A 14,477-nucleotide genomic window follows, 5' to 3' on the forward strand; every position below is an offset into this window, starting at 1 on the left:
AATCTGCTTGGATGAGGATGACAGGGTGTGAAATTATATCCTGCTGCTTCTTCAGCTGTGCCTTCAGCTCCAGCTTGGGACTTCAGTTTGCTTCCAGCTGTTTTCCACCCAAAGTAAAATGTTTCCTGGCCATGTGCTGCCTCTGTTTCTGTCAAGTGGGGTTAGGAACTGGTGTTGAAAAGATGATATAGTGCTCTTTACCTCCTGGAAATTCTTTTCTGCAATGAGCCATCCTAAAAGGCCAGCTGTGCCCAGCCACACAGCTGTTTCACACAGAAATAATAGCTTCAAGCTCTTTTGTCAAGGCCAAGAATCAGATCCTGTAAATTCATGAAAGATGAATGCTACAGTAAACTCTAGGAAATTTTTTTTGTATAAAAAAGATTATAAATAATGTAATAAAAATGAAGTGCTTTGTAGGTGACAATGAGCTTTATAGGTATGTAATGCCACATTTAGTGCTATTCCTTTATGTTTGTATTCCAATCAGCCAGCACAGTACCCAACCTAACCTCCAGCAGGAAATTATATATTCCGTTATTCCTTATAGCACAATAAAGCCCTTTATTTATGGCAAGCATTAGTTTTGTTGTCACAGTGACAGAATTCATGTCTTAGCAGTGTATCAAGGATTTCCTTCCCTCTTTGTAGTGGTTATCCCTAAAATTGTCCTGTCCTCCTGTTGCCAGAACTGCTCATGTGGTTTATCTGTCAGCATTAGGAAGAAGGCTCTCAGACACAGAGTTTCTTTTCTCTCTCTAGTCAGATATAACAGAAGAGGCACAAAGTTCATAAGAAATTCACCTTTTTTTTTAAACTTGTCTCACTTTTTTCTAGTTCCAGTTCCAGCCTGCTGATTCCATGGTTGTGGTTGACACTAGATTATTGTAAACTCACCCAATTATTGTGCGGTGTCATGGACCCCTTTTATGAGAAGTGTCTTTTCTCTAGCGCAGTTTTCCTTCTAAAGTGTTTCATCCTCTTCATGAAACTGATGTTCTCTAACAGGAAATGTTCAAATATTGCCTGTGAAAGTCCTCATGCTGAGCATGCACAAATCAGAGGGGCAATTAGAAAATTGAAGTATGATTATGTGATTTCAAAAGCCAAGCGTAGGCTACAGCCTGAGAAAAGCAAGTAATTGTAAGACTAAAGGCAGAGGTAGCTATAGGTTGTGTACCCACGTTGAACTGATCTGTCCTTTGTTCTAGACTGAAATGAGAATTTGGATTGCTATACTTGGCCTACAAAGTGTGAAATGAATGGGCACAAGGAATTATTTCATTAGCAATGGTCCAGGACAACTCTCTGATATTAGAATCCAAACTTTTTAATAAAAAACTCTGTTAAGACTACAAGAGGCAGGAAACAATTGTATTTTAATGGACAAAACTGTTTATAGAACCCTTTATTTTAATAAAATTCTATGTGAACTGTATCAAACTCCTTTTAGTGTTGAAGAAAATGAAGGGTTAGCAGTCCTAGATTATGAGAAGTAGAAAGAAATTCATAACTGTACCTGTGAATAATTCAATTTCAGCTGCTGTGGAGCAAAGCTCAGTTTTTCTTTAGTGTTGCATGGACTTGTGATCTTCTAAATGGAGGAGAAAAAATGAGGGCACTCACTTCCTTGTGTGATGTCAGATAAAATAAGACTGAGCTTAATTTATTATGTCTTATAAACAGATGCTCCTGCATATGGGCATGTGTTTGTGTATTTGTGTATTGATACATTTTAAGAAATGATTGCCCTCTTGGTAATTGTTGTGAATAATTATTTGTGAAAAAAGATTCCATTTTGTAGGCACCTAAAGTTGTTATTCACCTCTTCAAACAATTCTCTTCAGTTCCCACTTCCACCTTTGAATTCCCACCTAGCCTTTTTCTTTTTCCTGGTGTCAAGTAGCAGCAGGCATGTCAGCATTCAGGAAGGTATCATCACACAGTTCTTTCTAATTGCCAACACTGAATAAATTCACATTCACTTCTATCTGTGAAAAACTCACAGATTGTGCTTGCACAGTTGAGCTTGGACTATCTCATCCATCTCAGATTTTGCTTTCTCACCTAGCTGGAAAAACTCAGAATCCGTTCCATTTCTCAAACTGGAAAATAGTTCATTTTCCTTGGGGGAAGTGTTTGAAAGGGAATATACAATGCCCTTCCAAGTCCAGATAGTCTGACCAAGTTCATCAAGTATTTTGCACTTGTCTTCAAGAACATTTCTAACCAGCGGTTCACCAGGTCAGTTGAAAACATGAGGCAAAAACCCCCCAGAGCAATATCAGCACAGTTAATCTTCTGTAAACAGCTTTCCTTTGGAGGATTGCACAGAAAGACAAGTGGTTACTAAACCATGAGAAAGGGAATTTTCTTACTGCTTGTTAAGCACTGCAGTAACTTTGAAGGACTAAACATCATTGAAAGAAAAATCTTTGTGTTTTGTGTCACACATATCCACAAAGTTTGCACAGGTATAGTAATGAATGCTGTCTAATGAATGTAAATTCACAAAATCCAACAAAATCCAAACTGACTTTGACAACTTTTGTGAAATGCTTTAACCTGTAAATTATAGTTGCTTGTCACTGTCATTATTTTAGCACATCTGCAATATTTAGCAGTTATACACATGCTGGAATACAGTTTGAGCAAGCAGATTTCATCATGAACATATGAAATGTATGCCTTCATGTTAATGGCCAAAAATGTGGTTAAGAAAAATATATTTTTCTTAAAAATAATCCTGAAGTTGAGACACAGAGCTCAAAGGAACATCTTTTGAAGGGGCTTGTTTGCATGATTTCTCTTCTTTGACCCACTTTGTTTTGTTCTTAAACACTAAAATATATTGTCATTACCCTGGGGGCTTTGTGTCTTCTTTTATGAGTTTATGGATAAATGGAAAATCTGTGATTAGGCAGGTTATTTCCAGGACAGGGAAAAAAGGGTAAGTCAAAAAGAAGGCTGTGCGTATTCTGGATCTTGTATTTGTTCCTTGGAAAAGCAACTGTGTGAGGTTATAGAAAGTGAGAAGTTTAGGTGTGAGTGATTTATCCCCTGCTTATTTATCTGCTCCCAAATTTCTGCATTTGACCTGTGATGCTGTTGGGGTGGGACTTTGTTCAGTGTTAAACCCCATAGCCTTGAGCCTCAGGGGAGGCTTGTAGAGCCCCCCAAATGCATGAGCTGGCTAAGAGTTGTTCTCAGACCTCAGGGGAAGGCAATTGATGGAGTTTCCCTATTGGCGCTCACTATGAAAAATGGCTGTGTGGAATACTCTTCTTGAGAAAGCACTGCAGGAAACAAAATGAATAAAAGTCTTTTCCACCTAATTAGTGCTGCTTGCCTAACTGGAGGAGATTCATGCAAGTGGCTTTTTATATTATCTTTTTAATTAATTACTTTTTTATTCCTTCTTCCTTCTGTGTTGCAGATATACGTGGACTGCAGGGATTTCTGGACCAGGCCTCCAGGCTGGGACTTGATGTATCATTACAAAAAGTGGACAGGAACATCAGCAGAGTGTTTTCCAACCTTTTCACCACCATGAAAACGGAGGAGCTGAACCGCTACCGGGACACCTTGCGAAGGGCCATCCTCCTCCTGAGCCCACGGGGAGCCCAGACTTTCATTAATGAGGTCAGTGCACAGGTTTTTTATTATCATCAACATTTCAGAAAGGTGATTATCACCCATGTTTTGCCCTTTTGACAGTGCTGGTTGTTTAATGTCAAATGAGATCGTCAGACTCTAGTGCCAGGGAATTGCAATGTCACATGCTCCATGGAATTCTTGCTTTGTGGTTAATGCAAATGGGGCAACATGGGCCAGATATTATATAATATAATAAAATGCACAGCTCTCTAGGGGGTAATAATTTTTGTCTGGTTGTCTTCTGTATCAATACTTTTGCCCTGGATTTCAACCACTGTTAATGAGTGACCAGAAAATCTGCAATAATCTATTAGAGATGAAACACAATGTACCTGAGAGAGCTGTCTGCTGTGGAAGTCTCCAAATTTGTATTAGAGGGGCACATTACTGATGGTTGCAAGTTGAATCAGAGATTTTTTATGAAATATAAAGTTGGAATTATATGTTTGTCTTCTTTTCTTAGTGCTTTCTTGAAATCAGTGATGCTAATTAGGACAGGGAGGTAGCTGTTGGGCAAACTTTTAATTAATGTGCTGTGGGCTAAGTTTTGGCATTAATTAGTTTTATCCAGCTTTCTTAATATTAAATAATGAATTATTTTACAGTGCTTTCTATGTCAGAATTGAGAATGAGAATTTGAGCCTCAGTTTAAGTTTGTGTATTCATTAGCTAAGATTTTGGCAATAAAGTAGGGATTTGAATTTTTTTTAACTAACCAGGGATATGACTGAACCAAGAAATTAAAATGTGGATGGGATGTGTTTCCAATTATCAGTTTTGCTCCATCAAAGCCTGTTAAATTAAAAAAAAAATCAACTCAAATTAGCTCATTAGGGTTTTTTTTTACCATAACAGCCTTAGCCTTAGTAAATTATCCACATTTGTGTTCATTAGAGATTTTTTTAAATAACAAGGTAAATTTTACCTTAAATAAACGAGGCAAATAGGTAGTTTGGAAAAGACTAAGCAGAGGGATAAATTCTCCTCAGGTTTGTGCACACACAGGCATTTCCAGTAGAAGAATGAGGGAGTTATGTGCTCTCCAAGTGTGTGCAGCTCTCCACAGCTCAGTCAGCTGTTTCCACAGGAGAGCTCCAGCAGAAATGCACGTTGCCAGGGACTCCTAACAGACTCTCCAAAGCAGGTTAAAGGGAAATGTTTTATCCACCCCCAGCTGGGTGGAAGCTGTGTCCCCCTTGGGCACACAGGGCTCTGGGGTTGTTGGGTGAGCCCGGTGAGTGCCCCGCCAGAGCCCTGAGGTGTCTCCAGGGTAGGGGCCAGTACTAAACTGTATTAAACTCTTTTACTGCTCACTTCACCTTAAAGCACTGTGCATTACAGGCATTAAGACTAATGACCCTGATGTATTTCCAGCTCCCTGCAGGAGTTTAACAGTGGGCAGAAATGAAAAGTAATTTATTTGGCAATCTTCCTATATTGAATCTTGATTGATTCAGAAAAGCTTTTGAAGAGAAAATTTAAATCTTAGAAAGTAATTCTCCAAAGGCTTGAAGATACAAGGTGCAGAGTAGGGGAGAATCCTTCCCAGACTGAACTTATATTTTGTGGAGAGTTACAGTGACTGCTTTTCTTCAGTATCTCAGTCAATAAGTGCAACTAATTATCTACAGCACATTTTCAGGGAGTCTAGAATAACAACCAGCAGCTTAAATGAAATACACATTTGTATGTATTTTACTGAAATGCATCAGTCACAATGTGTGGCAGTAAGTTCCTTTGATGGCTTTACTCAATTCCACAGTTGGTATTTTTTACTATAGGTACCATGCTGCTCTATACTTACTGCTGTTGTTATCAATCTCACTCTACACCTTGGAAATTGTTTGAGATTTTTTTTTTTTTCAGTTTCTGGGGAAAAAAAGCCCTCTGAAAAAAAATCTAAGTAGCAATGCTAGAAGAAAATATAAGGATATTATTTTTTGATTTTGCATATTTATTTTCCCTTTTCTTTAACTCCAGTTAGAAAAAGAAGTTGAAGAACAAAGAGGTTTTAAATTTGGAAATGGAAAATTTCATGTGAAAAAGAGGTTTCTTATTAAGATTTTCAGTTTTGAGTTGATATTTTGTGGTAGGGAAAACTATCTGACAAATTTCAACCAGATTTGTTAAAATGTGTTGGCTAATAGCATATCCTCATGAAAACCAGGTGCTGAACACCAACCCTCTGGTGAAATGCAAAACAAAAATAAGAACAGTGTTTGAAATACACAGATTTAACAGATTTTTCTTAGCTGAAGTCATAGATACCAGCTATTAGAAGCTGATACAAGATCTATTTAGCCTTGTTTGATACTGCAGTTGATTTTTTTTCTTCCTAAAAATACAGGTCTAGGTTTCAGTCTCATAATCTCTTTGGTGGGCCAGAAAGATCTCATTTGATTTTGGATGTACAAAGTTAGGGGACTTTGCCATCTCACGTGTGGAAAACTTTTGAATTGTGGAAGAATTCAATTTCTCTAATTTTTGTGTAGACATGGTTCTCATTGAACTGTCTTAACATCTCAGTGCCTGGTTCTCTCATGTGCCAAAGTTACTGCAGTAGAAATTATTGACCTTTCCTAAGTTTTCAAGATTTAGTGTTTTGTTATGAAACTGCTTTGATTGTAAGAATGGAGAGGAGAAGGAAAAAAGTACTTTCAATGATATTGCTACAAACCTGGAATCAGCCTTTATTCAGAACAGGGACGGTAAATGCATTTATAGAATGTTAACCATCTTAGGCTATGCATTAAAAGGGCATTTAGGGATTGAAGCAAACCTAATCTTAAGTGTCTCTCCTTAAACAGTTGAGAAAAATGTTCCTTTCTCCATCTGTAGAAATCCCAGATATATTTGTCTCAATCGTAACAGGTGTATGTGTGCCAGGAAAACAATTTTGTATTTTGAAAAATATGTGATCCTCTTGCAAGGCGATAAGAAAAACTAATAATTCAGAAATGGGAAGATTTAGCACTTTTACCTTTTCTGTTCGTTTCTTTGGCCCAGACATAAGAATCTGAGACTCTTAAAGGCTGCTTCCTTGAGACAGTGAGGATTCACCTGCTTCTTTCACTTAGCAATGGATGTGTTTTTTCCAATTGCAAGTAGAGGTGTTATTTGTATGGATTGCTTTTATCATTAGGGCTGTACAGTGAAATGAATAAATGGAAAGAAGTTCAAAGAGGTGAAAAAAATGATGAAAGGATGGGAGAGCACGAGCTCTGAGGAGAGGCCTCAGGAACACTCTATATACTGCCTGCCTGGGGGAACAGAGCTGCCAGGCACTTGAGAAGAAACATAAGCAGAGGAGAAATTATTTCAGGTGATCATGGCATGTCTAACAGGAAGCAATGACCCAAAGCTAAAGAGGGAACAGGGAGGTCAGTCGGACAATGGGAGTGCTGGGCAGGAGAGTTCAGGGAGGCACCGTCCTGCGGGGCGTTCAGGAGTTCACTGGATAAAACACTCTGGTAAATCAGGCTAGCAGGTTGTCCTGAGCCGGTGTGCAGGATGTTCTGGGTGACCCAGGAGCCCTTCTGAAGACCTGCCAGGAAACATGTGTTGTGTGAATAAGTTTAGACTTTTTATATACAACCTATCTGAAGAGGAGGAAAAGATCTTGTAGTTCAGCACTTCTCAAGTTTCCTGTGGCAGGTGAGCAGTTCCTGACTTTGTGGAGGGTTTGATTTCTTAATTCTTCAAGAACACATGGTTTATTTGGGACATTGATTTTAATAGAATTTGCCTTAATAAATGTAGGTGATATCAATTGCTCCATAGACTTTACTCTTCCTTCTTTGCAGTATTTATATACACACTTTGCTTTTGAACACCAGTAAAATGGAGGCTGTAACCCAGTTGCATGTAGTTATTGACTTGAATATAGAAGGCATTATCAGCTTTACAAAACCTTTAACTCAGCATTACTTGTATTTTTGGCAGCTTCACTGAAGTGAAAAATGTTTTTGTTGAGGTGGATCTCTGAAGGTGCTGTAGTTCCTTGTGAGCCTGCATTGGCTGTGAGCTGGTGAGCTGACTGCAGGAAGGTTGTGTGCATATCCCTGCAGCACAGCAGCCTAAAGCAGAACTCTCTGCATGCTTAGGATAGTAAGCAAGTTTAAAAAAAGAAGACTATAATAAAAGAGAGCAGATTAATTCCTTTAAAAATTAATACAAAACTGCTTTATCAATGTGGCAGGGTTATGTGAATCACAGCAATTCCAATTTGAGCTGAAGCTAAAAATTTCCAGTATAACACTGTGTTAAACAGCTGTAATTTATCTCTGCCCTGTTTATATAATCAGCTCAGTGTCCTCATTGGAAAGGAAAGCCTTCTCTGTTTCTCTTTCACCCTAGTTCCTGCTAAATGTTTTCAGTGATTCTTTATAGATATCCTGCTTTTGGTTTGGGCTTTTGGGGTCATTTCACAGTGATTTGTGGCCTTCCTTCCATCCTGACCACTGAAGATGCTGAGCTCCTTCCTCCCAGAGCACTCTCAGTTGGCACCTGTTAGAGAACCATGCTCCAGCCTTCTCTTCCCTTCTGCAGTTGGTGACATGCTGCTACTTGACTGGAGCTGAATGAAGTATTTATGGCATCTGGAACAATTTGCACCCACAAGCAATTGTATGAAATAGTTTTCTGGGGACATTCACTTCTCAGAATTTAACAGGAAAAAAATTCAATATTAGTTTTCTGGCACTTAGCGCTTCATCTCTCTCTCTCTTTCTCTTTTTTATTTATCTTACAAACATTCAACATATTAGTCCATATCTCTGTTTTATATGCAGTATACAAACATCTCGAAAAATTGTTGAATAATTTTGGGAAAAAATAATATGCCTCTTCTGTTTTTAGAAGTCAATTTCTATGTTTAAAGAGCTGCTAGTGATTTGTGAGTGCTGCTAACAGAACTGTAGAAATAATCCATTCTTCTTTCAATAGTTCAAGTTAAATTATACCCGCCTTATTTCTTCTAAATCCTCCTCTGGTATTCTATTTCCTCCTTAGAGCTAAAATCTTGTCTGCTATTGTTGACATTTTCAGTATGCTAAGACTCTTTGTGCTTAAAGAGAATAATAATTATAATTAAAGCCCAAGCAAACCTCATTGAATTGCGAAAACTTAAGTGTAAACAAAGCCCTCCCATTCTGGGATAAATTGGCTTTGAAGCAAGTTTCTTTCCACTGGGCCAAAAAACCTCCCAAAACACAAACCCTCCTACATTTTTCTTCACAATGACTAATCCAAGGGATGGGGTTATTCTCACAGGGATCCCAATCAAATGTGTTTGGAACACTCAATTACATGGATTTGTAGACACTGTGAAGAGGGGGGAAAATTGTTGAACAAATGATTTTATGAATTGCTTACACAGCTTCATTTAAATGGAATTCCTTTTACTACTGCAGGTAGAAGTGACAATAATTTTATATACATATTTTTTTCTTTTTTACTCCCCTAGAACGTTGCATGAGATTTTGAACCTGAATGTTGATATCTTGAAAGGCAGAAGGCTTGCATCCAGTTTTGTATATCTAGCAATAGTTGACAGCAGTTTTGTGAGTCTTTATGGGTCAATTGAGCAAAAAACCAAACAGAAATTGGATGTACTGGCCGGAGGTGCACAAAGCTCTTTTGAGTCTGAATACTGCGTTACCGGCAGTTTTACCAAGGCTCTCAGTGTCAGCAATGATGTCTGGTGTGAAAGAACCTGATATCACTGCTCATGTTCTGAATCTGATGACTGGGTGCATATACGTAGAGGATCATGCATTTTTAAATGTCATTAAATCTGTATGTACAGGAACCAGGCTTTCCTCCTGCTCCAAATGCTTCATCCTCAGTGCACTTTTGGGTCCTCATTTCATTGCAGGTGTTCAGCTGCTAAAACATGAGTCATTTCAAAATTTTGCTGCTGTCCACACATAAAGATATCAAGCCTAAACCAAACTGTGCCAAACATCTAGCTGAAAAGATAGTTAAAAAAAATCTTGAATTAACATTAGTGTTGTGAGCTTCATTAATTTTTTTTAACATACCATTTTTTTCAACATTTTTTGTTATTTTTCATTTGCTGATGTAGAACTGTGAAGAGATTTAACCTTAAAATAGAAAAGATTCTATCTGTCAGGAGAGGCTGCGTTTATTTTTGGGGTTTTTGGAAGGAACAGAATCTATTAATGGTTTGGAAACAGACGTGTTGTACTGGGACACAAACAATCCGCTTTCTTTAGGACTGCCTTTAAAGCTCTCAGTGCTGGCTTTTGCAAGAGATGGGACAGGACAAATCTAGTGAGCACTAAAATAACAAGGCTATCAAAAACTAACCCTCTCTCCACCTACTCCTTCATGGATCTGTTTTCCAAATTATTTCACTTCAGGTTGTTTGGGTGACCCCTTGAATACTGTGCAATCTAAAGACAAAGTTCCTGTGCATTTGTGTTTTTAGTATAGTGGCAAAGTGGAATTAAATACTTTGACATATCTGTGGTCATTATAATACATAAATATATGCATAATGTTTCTCTGAAATTCTGCAAAGCTGTAGATGACTTTATCATTCTCAGCAAGGATAATTTTCTGCAATTTAGGTATAATTTACCAGAAAGGAGATATTACTAATTAATTATGGATGATTAATTTTAAAATAGGCTCCTGCAGTTGCATTTCATCATTATACCAGTGTTTGCCTATTGTAAGGCTCTGGCAGAAGCAGTACAGGTACATGAGAAAAATATGTTTGCCTTAAAAAATCAGAAAAGTAATGGCTGTAAAAAAGCTATTTGCCATCTTCCAGCTTTACTTTTTCATATAAATTTAGTGAATTGTTTAGCTGACTGTTCTGGGATTAGAATATACATACTGTAATTATTCAATATTAAATTTTTGAACTTACAACACCAGTGTGTACACATCACAGGTACAGGCTGGCTTTTTCCAAGTTTCTAGGCACAGGGACTGACTTGGGAGTACAGGACTCAGCACAATCATCTCACCCCTAAAATGCACTTCTAGACCTGTTGTGCTGGATTGAGAAAATCACTGATCCGTTTTGTTTGCTGTCCCAGAGGTCACAGAAGAAGGCCATTATCCTTGGAAGGGATGAGTAATAATTGCTGATAATAATTTACACCTGCTTGGCATCTTGTCACAGGAGGTTTTTAGCAGCTTTTAGCCCGTGAAATAAAATTATATTTACTCAAGACTTATTTTTAGTTTCAAACTAATTAAAAAATCAATGTAAGCCTTTACTAATTGCTGGCAGCACACAGTTTAGTGCTCTGTAGGAGAGAAGAGCTCAGGTGAGATTTATGTGAGTTTAAGATTAATCCCAAGGAAGGCATCCTAGGACTGGTGCTGTGTTCCTCTCCAGCTCTGTGCACCCAGTGTAGGTGTGAGGGCGAGCCTTTTTGGGGCTCTGCCCCCTGTGTAGGAAACAGCTCTGAGTGTTTGTCTGTTCCTTCACACTTCAAAGGGTTCCTGGAAAATCCAAAATAGAGGGTCGAGGGAGCGCTCTGCAAATGCAAGGGGAGAAATGTTTGGGAGCCTTGTTCATCAAGGACAAGCAGATAGATCTGATTAAATAAAGGTTATAACTTGAGACAGAGTGGTAGCTGTGCAAGGAGATTGCCTTTTCCTGAGGCAAGGAGTGTTCTGTGTCAGAGGAACAGCGTGGAGTGTCGCTGTTCCAAGTGCCAGGTGTCACTTCATTTACCTTGGGACCTTGGAGGGTGGCAAATGCCACAAAACTAGCAAAGGTTTAAGAGCTGTTTTGGAAAGGGAGTGGAGTCCTATGCTAATAATTACTTTTCTTGGTGCTATTGTAACTGGTGTGCTTGTGCTTGCTGTACTTGAGTGGCTTGTTATGAACTGGGATGTTGTTTTGCTGGTGCTGTATGAATTTGTGAGCCTAAAGAATCTGCAGTGTGCAAGAAATGACTGATAAAGATACCTGTGGAGTTAAAGGGATTGATAATCAATGTTCTTATGTGACACAAAGTGTCCTCATTCCATGGTTTTAGAAATTAGCATTTTGAAAATGAAAGACATTAAACTGAACTAAATTAAATGAAAGATTTTAAAATACTTTTGAAAATATTTTTATAAATAGGGGTAGGTGAAGGACGTTGACACTAAGGCCAGAATCTTCATGATGAGTTAGAGATAACCTGAAAGATTGGAATAAAAATTGTGGCATTGGAAGTGAAGATTGTTAGCATATCTTTGATGTGACAGGTAACAAGGGAGCTGTTGAAGCATTATGAAGAGTTGGGTGAAATGATCAAAGAAAGGAGTTAGAGATCCTCTTTGCAGCAGAAGTTTCACTGAGATAGGAGAGGAGCTTGTGATTCTTAAGGTCAGAAAGATGAACTTGGAAGTAATCAATATGTAATATCATCAGAGCTGGGAAAGGAATTTCTGCATTACAGATGGGTTAAAAAAACTGTTTATTAGAAAGATTATGTCTAGAGAATCTCTGAGATTTTGGGTTTATCCTGGATGAAAAGTAAGAGTCAAAGATGACACTTGTGTTGTACTCCAAATTGGCAGGTCTGATATTCTGGCTGTCCATTTTGACTGAAAAAAAGGATTTTCTTTGCCTTTTGAAGGGAGAGTGTTGAGAAATCTCCTTATCCCCATGAAGCTTGTAGGGATATCCTGAAAGCAATCAGTTTAGACTGACCAGAATATGGGAAAATGTCTCACAGAGAAGTAGATAAAGACTCATCAGCATATGAATGACAAGGGATTTTTTTGCTAGTTTGCTTGCTGGATGGAGTTAATGTAGAGAAAGAAGATTACAAGAGTGAATGGGTGTGGGACCCTCCTTGGGAAATTGGAGAATTTAACAGAAAGTATTTCCTGGAGAGACTGTGCTGCAGTGTCATGAGAGGAAAACCAGGAGAAAGGTGCTAGGAAGAGGAGGTTTATCAAGAAGAAATGCCATCAACTCTATTAAAAGCATGTGGCAAGTCCAGCAGGAGAGAGTAACGATTTTAGAGTGTGGCTAAAAAAGTGAATGTCAGTAGGAACAGTTTCAGTCAAGTGAACCCTGTGTTAGAGGGTGTGCAGGTGGAAGGCAGAGGAGGAATGGGGTGATAGGTATAGGGACTGAAGAGAGTGAGAAAGGAAAGGTCTGAAACACTTTCTGCTCTCAGGGGAGAGAAACAGGGCAAGAAGAAACTACTTTAAAGGTCTGTGGTGAGATCTTCTAATTGTTCTGAGGGCAGCCATGTGGAAGATGTCTTCAAGGGTTCCAAAGGCTGCTTTGGGCATGTGGAAGGAAGGGACAGGCTGGCAGTGGGAGCACTTTGTGTGGGCTGGGGTTTGTATCACCTTTTTGGATGGTCGCTGTGTGAGCCCCAGGGCGACAAATTAGGAGTGGGCTCTGTATGTCTTCGCAGCTCTTATCAGATGTGCAGCTGCTCTGTGTGTTTCCTCCAGTCAAACCTGTATATTAGTGGACAGCAGAAATGACAGGTTTTTGTTGCTGTTTTTTCTGCTGTGTGTAAAATTTCCTGAGAGAGAAAAAAGTTTTTCAGGTCTTGGAGCATTTCCTTTGCAGTGTGAGGGCTAAGGGAATAAAAGCAGCTCTGACAATATCATTTGTGGAGAAGGACTTTGTATCCTAAGGATAATTTCTGATAGTTTTCATTTTTAGTAATACCTTTTTACTGAATAAATCATCTTGCTGAAATTTGCAGAGGAAAAAGTATAATCAGGTTTCTGTACAGACATTTGCTGTTTTCACCATTGTTTTGTTCACTGCTTGTTTGGGGTTTTGTTAAGATATGTTTTCATAGCTTTTATTCAAAGATCAATTTCCAAGGTTGATCTCTTTCTGTTGAGACAGGTACCCAATGATTATTGTTACAGAACACTAAATGTGGAGGTAGAGGGTCATTAGTCCCTTTTTTGCCAGCTGGGGCATGGGGTTACGGAGAAAGTAGGCAATTTACTGAGTTCGCCTGAATCAGGGATTGAAGTTCTAAATGTCAAACCAGGAACTTCCCCAAAAGGTCATCCTTTCATTTGATACTGCCAGGTATATCTTTGCCACCATTGACCCCTGGTTGTTTCATTTGAGAGAACTGATTGTTCTGTCAGTCCAGGGATCCTTTTTTCACTCATGTGGCCTTTAACCCCTACATGCTGTGCCAAATATTAAAACTCTCTTTAAATGGTGTGTTTTGGCTTTAGTTTCAGGTAAATAATGGAGCTTGCACATACAGTGCTAAAGAGCATTTAAAGGGGCGCTCAGGTAACTTTAAAAGTCTATTTTATTTATTGAATGGAGTCCTTTCATTGTTATGGAGTTATAGTTTGCTACAGACCATGCACTCTGAAAGAGATCAATTTTTTGGCACTGACCCATCCATTTAACTTGAAGCAATCAGATTTAAAGCTTTGCACTTTATTAATGTGTGTGCAAATAGCAACTGGGTTCCAAGGACACTCTTTAGGAAAGCACCTTGAGTGATTGGTCTTGATATATAATTCATATTTTGCTTCCAGCTTTCCAAAGGAAAAAATCACATTGAAATTATTTTTAGATAATACTGTAAAGAAAAAAAAAACCCTGAAGCATTGGCGTGTGACAATGACTTTGTGTGTTTAATGGAAGTATATTGACTTGAAAATGTTACAAGTTCCCTAACAAGTTTTTTCCATAATTTTATTAAAGAGTATAGAGATTATTTTGAGATGTACATCAGCACATTAAAAAGTCCTCCAAACAAAACTCATTGCACCACAGTTTTAATTTTCTAAACTGTACTGGCATTCAAGGAATTTTAAAAATCAATGTCAATTCTGAA

General features: G+C 38.3%; 1 protein-coding gene across 10 annotated transcripts in view; it reads left to right on the forward strand.

Annotated features, from left to right (window-relative positions):
• GRID1 (glutamate ionotropic receptor delta type subunit 1) overlaps positions 1-14,477 on the forward strand; it is a 511,036-nt gene that overhangs the window by 296,096 nt on the left and 200,463 nt on the right. For all 10 annotated transcript variants that reach the window (XM_064716077.1, XM_064716079.1, XM_064716085.1 and 7 more), the window contains one exon: positions 3,437-3,642. In XM_064716077.1, coding sequence (XP_064572147.1) covers positions 3,437-3,642 — 206 coding nt within the window. The remainder of the gene's footprint in view (positions 1-3,436; positions 3,643-14,477) is intronic.

Source organism: Zonotrichia leucophrys, chromosome 6 (assembly GCF_028769735.1).
Source record: "Zonotrichia leucophrys gambelii isolate GWCS_2022_RI chromosome 6, RI_Zleu_2.0, whole genome shotgun sequence".
Lineage (NCBI taxonomy): Eukaryota > Metazoa > Chordata > Aves > Passeriformes > Passerellidae > Zonotrichia > Zonotrichia leucophrys.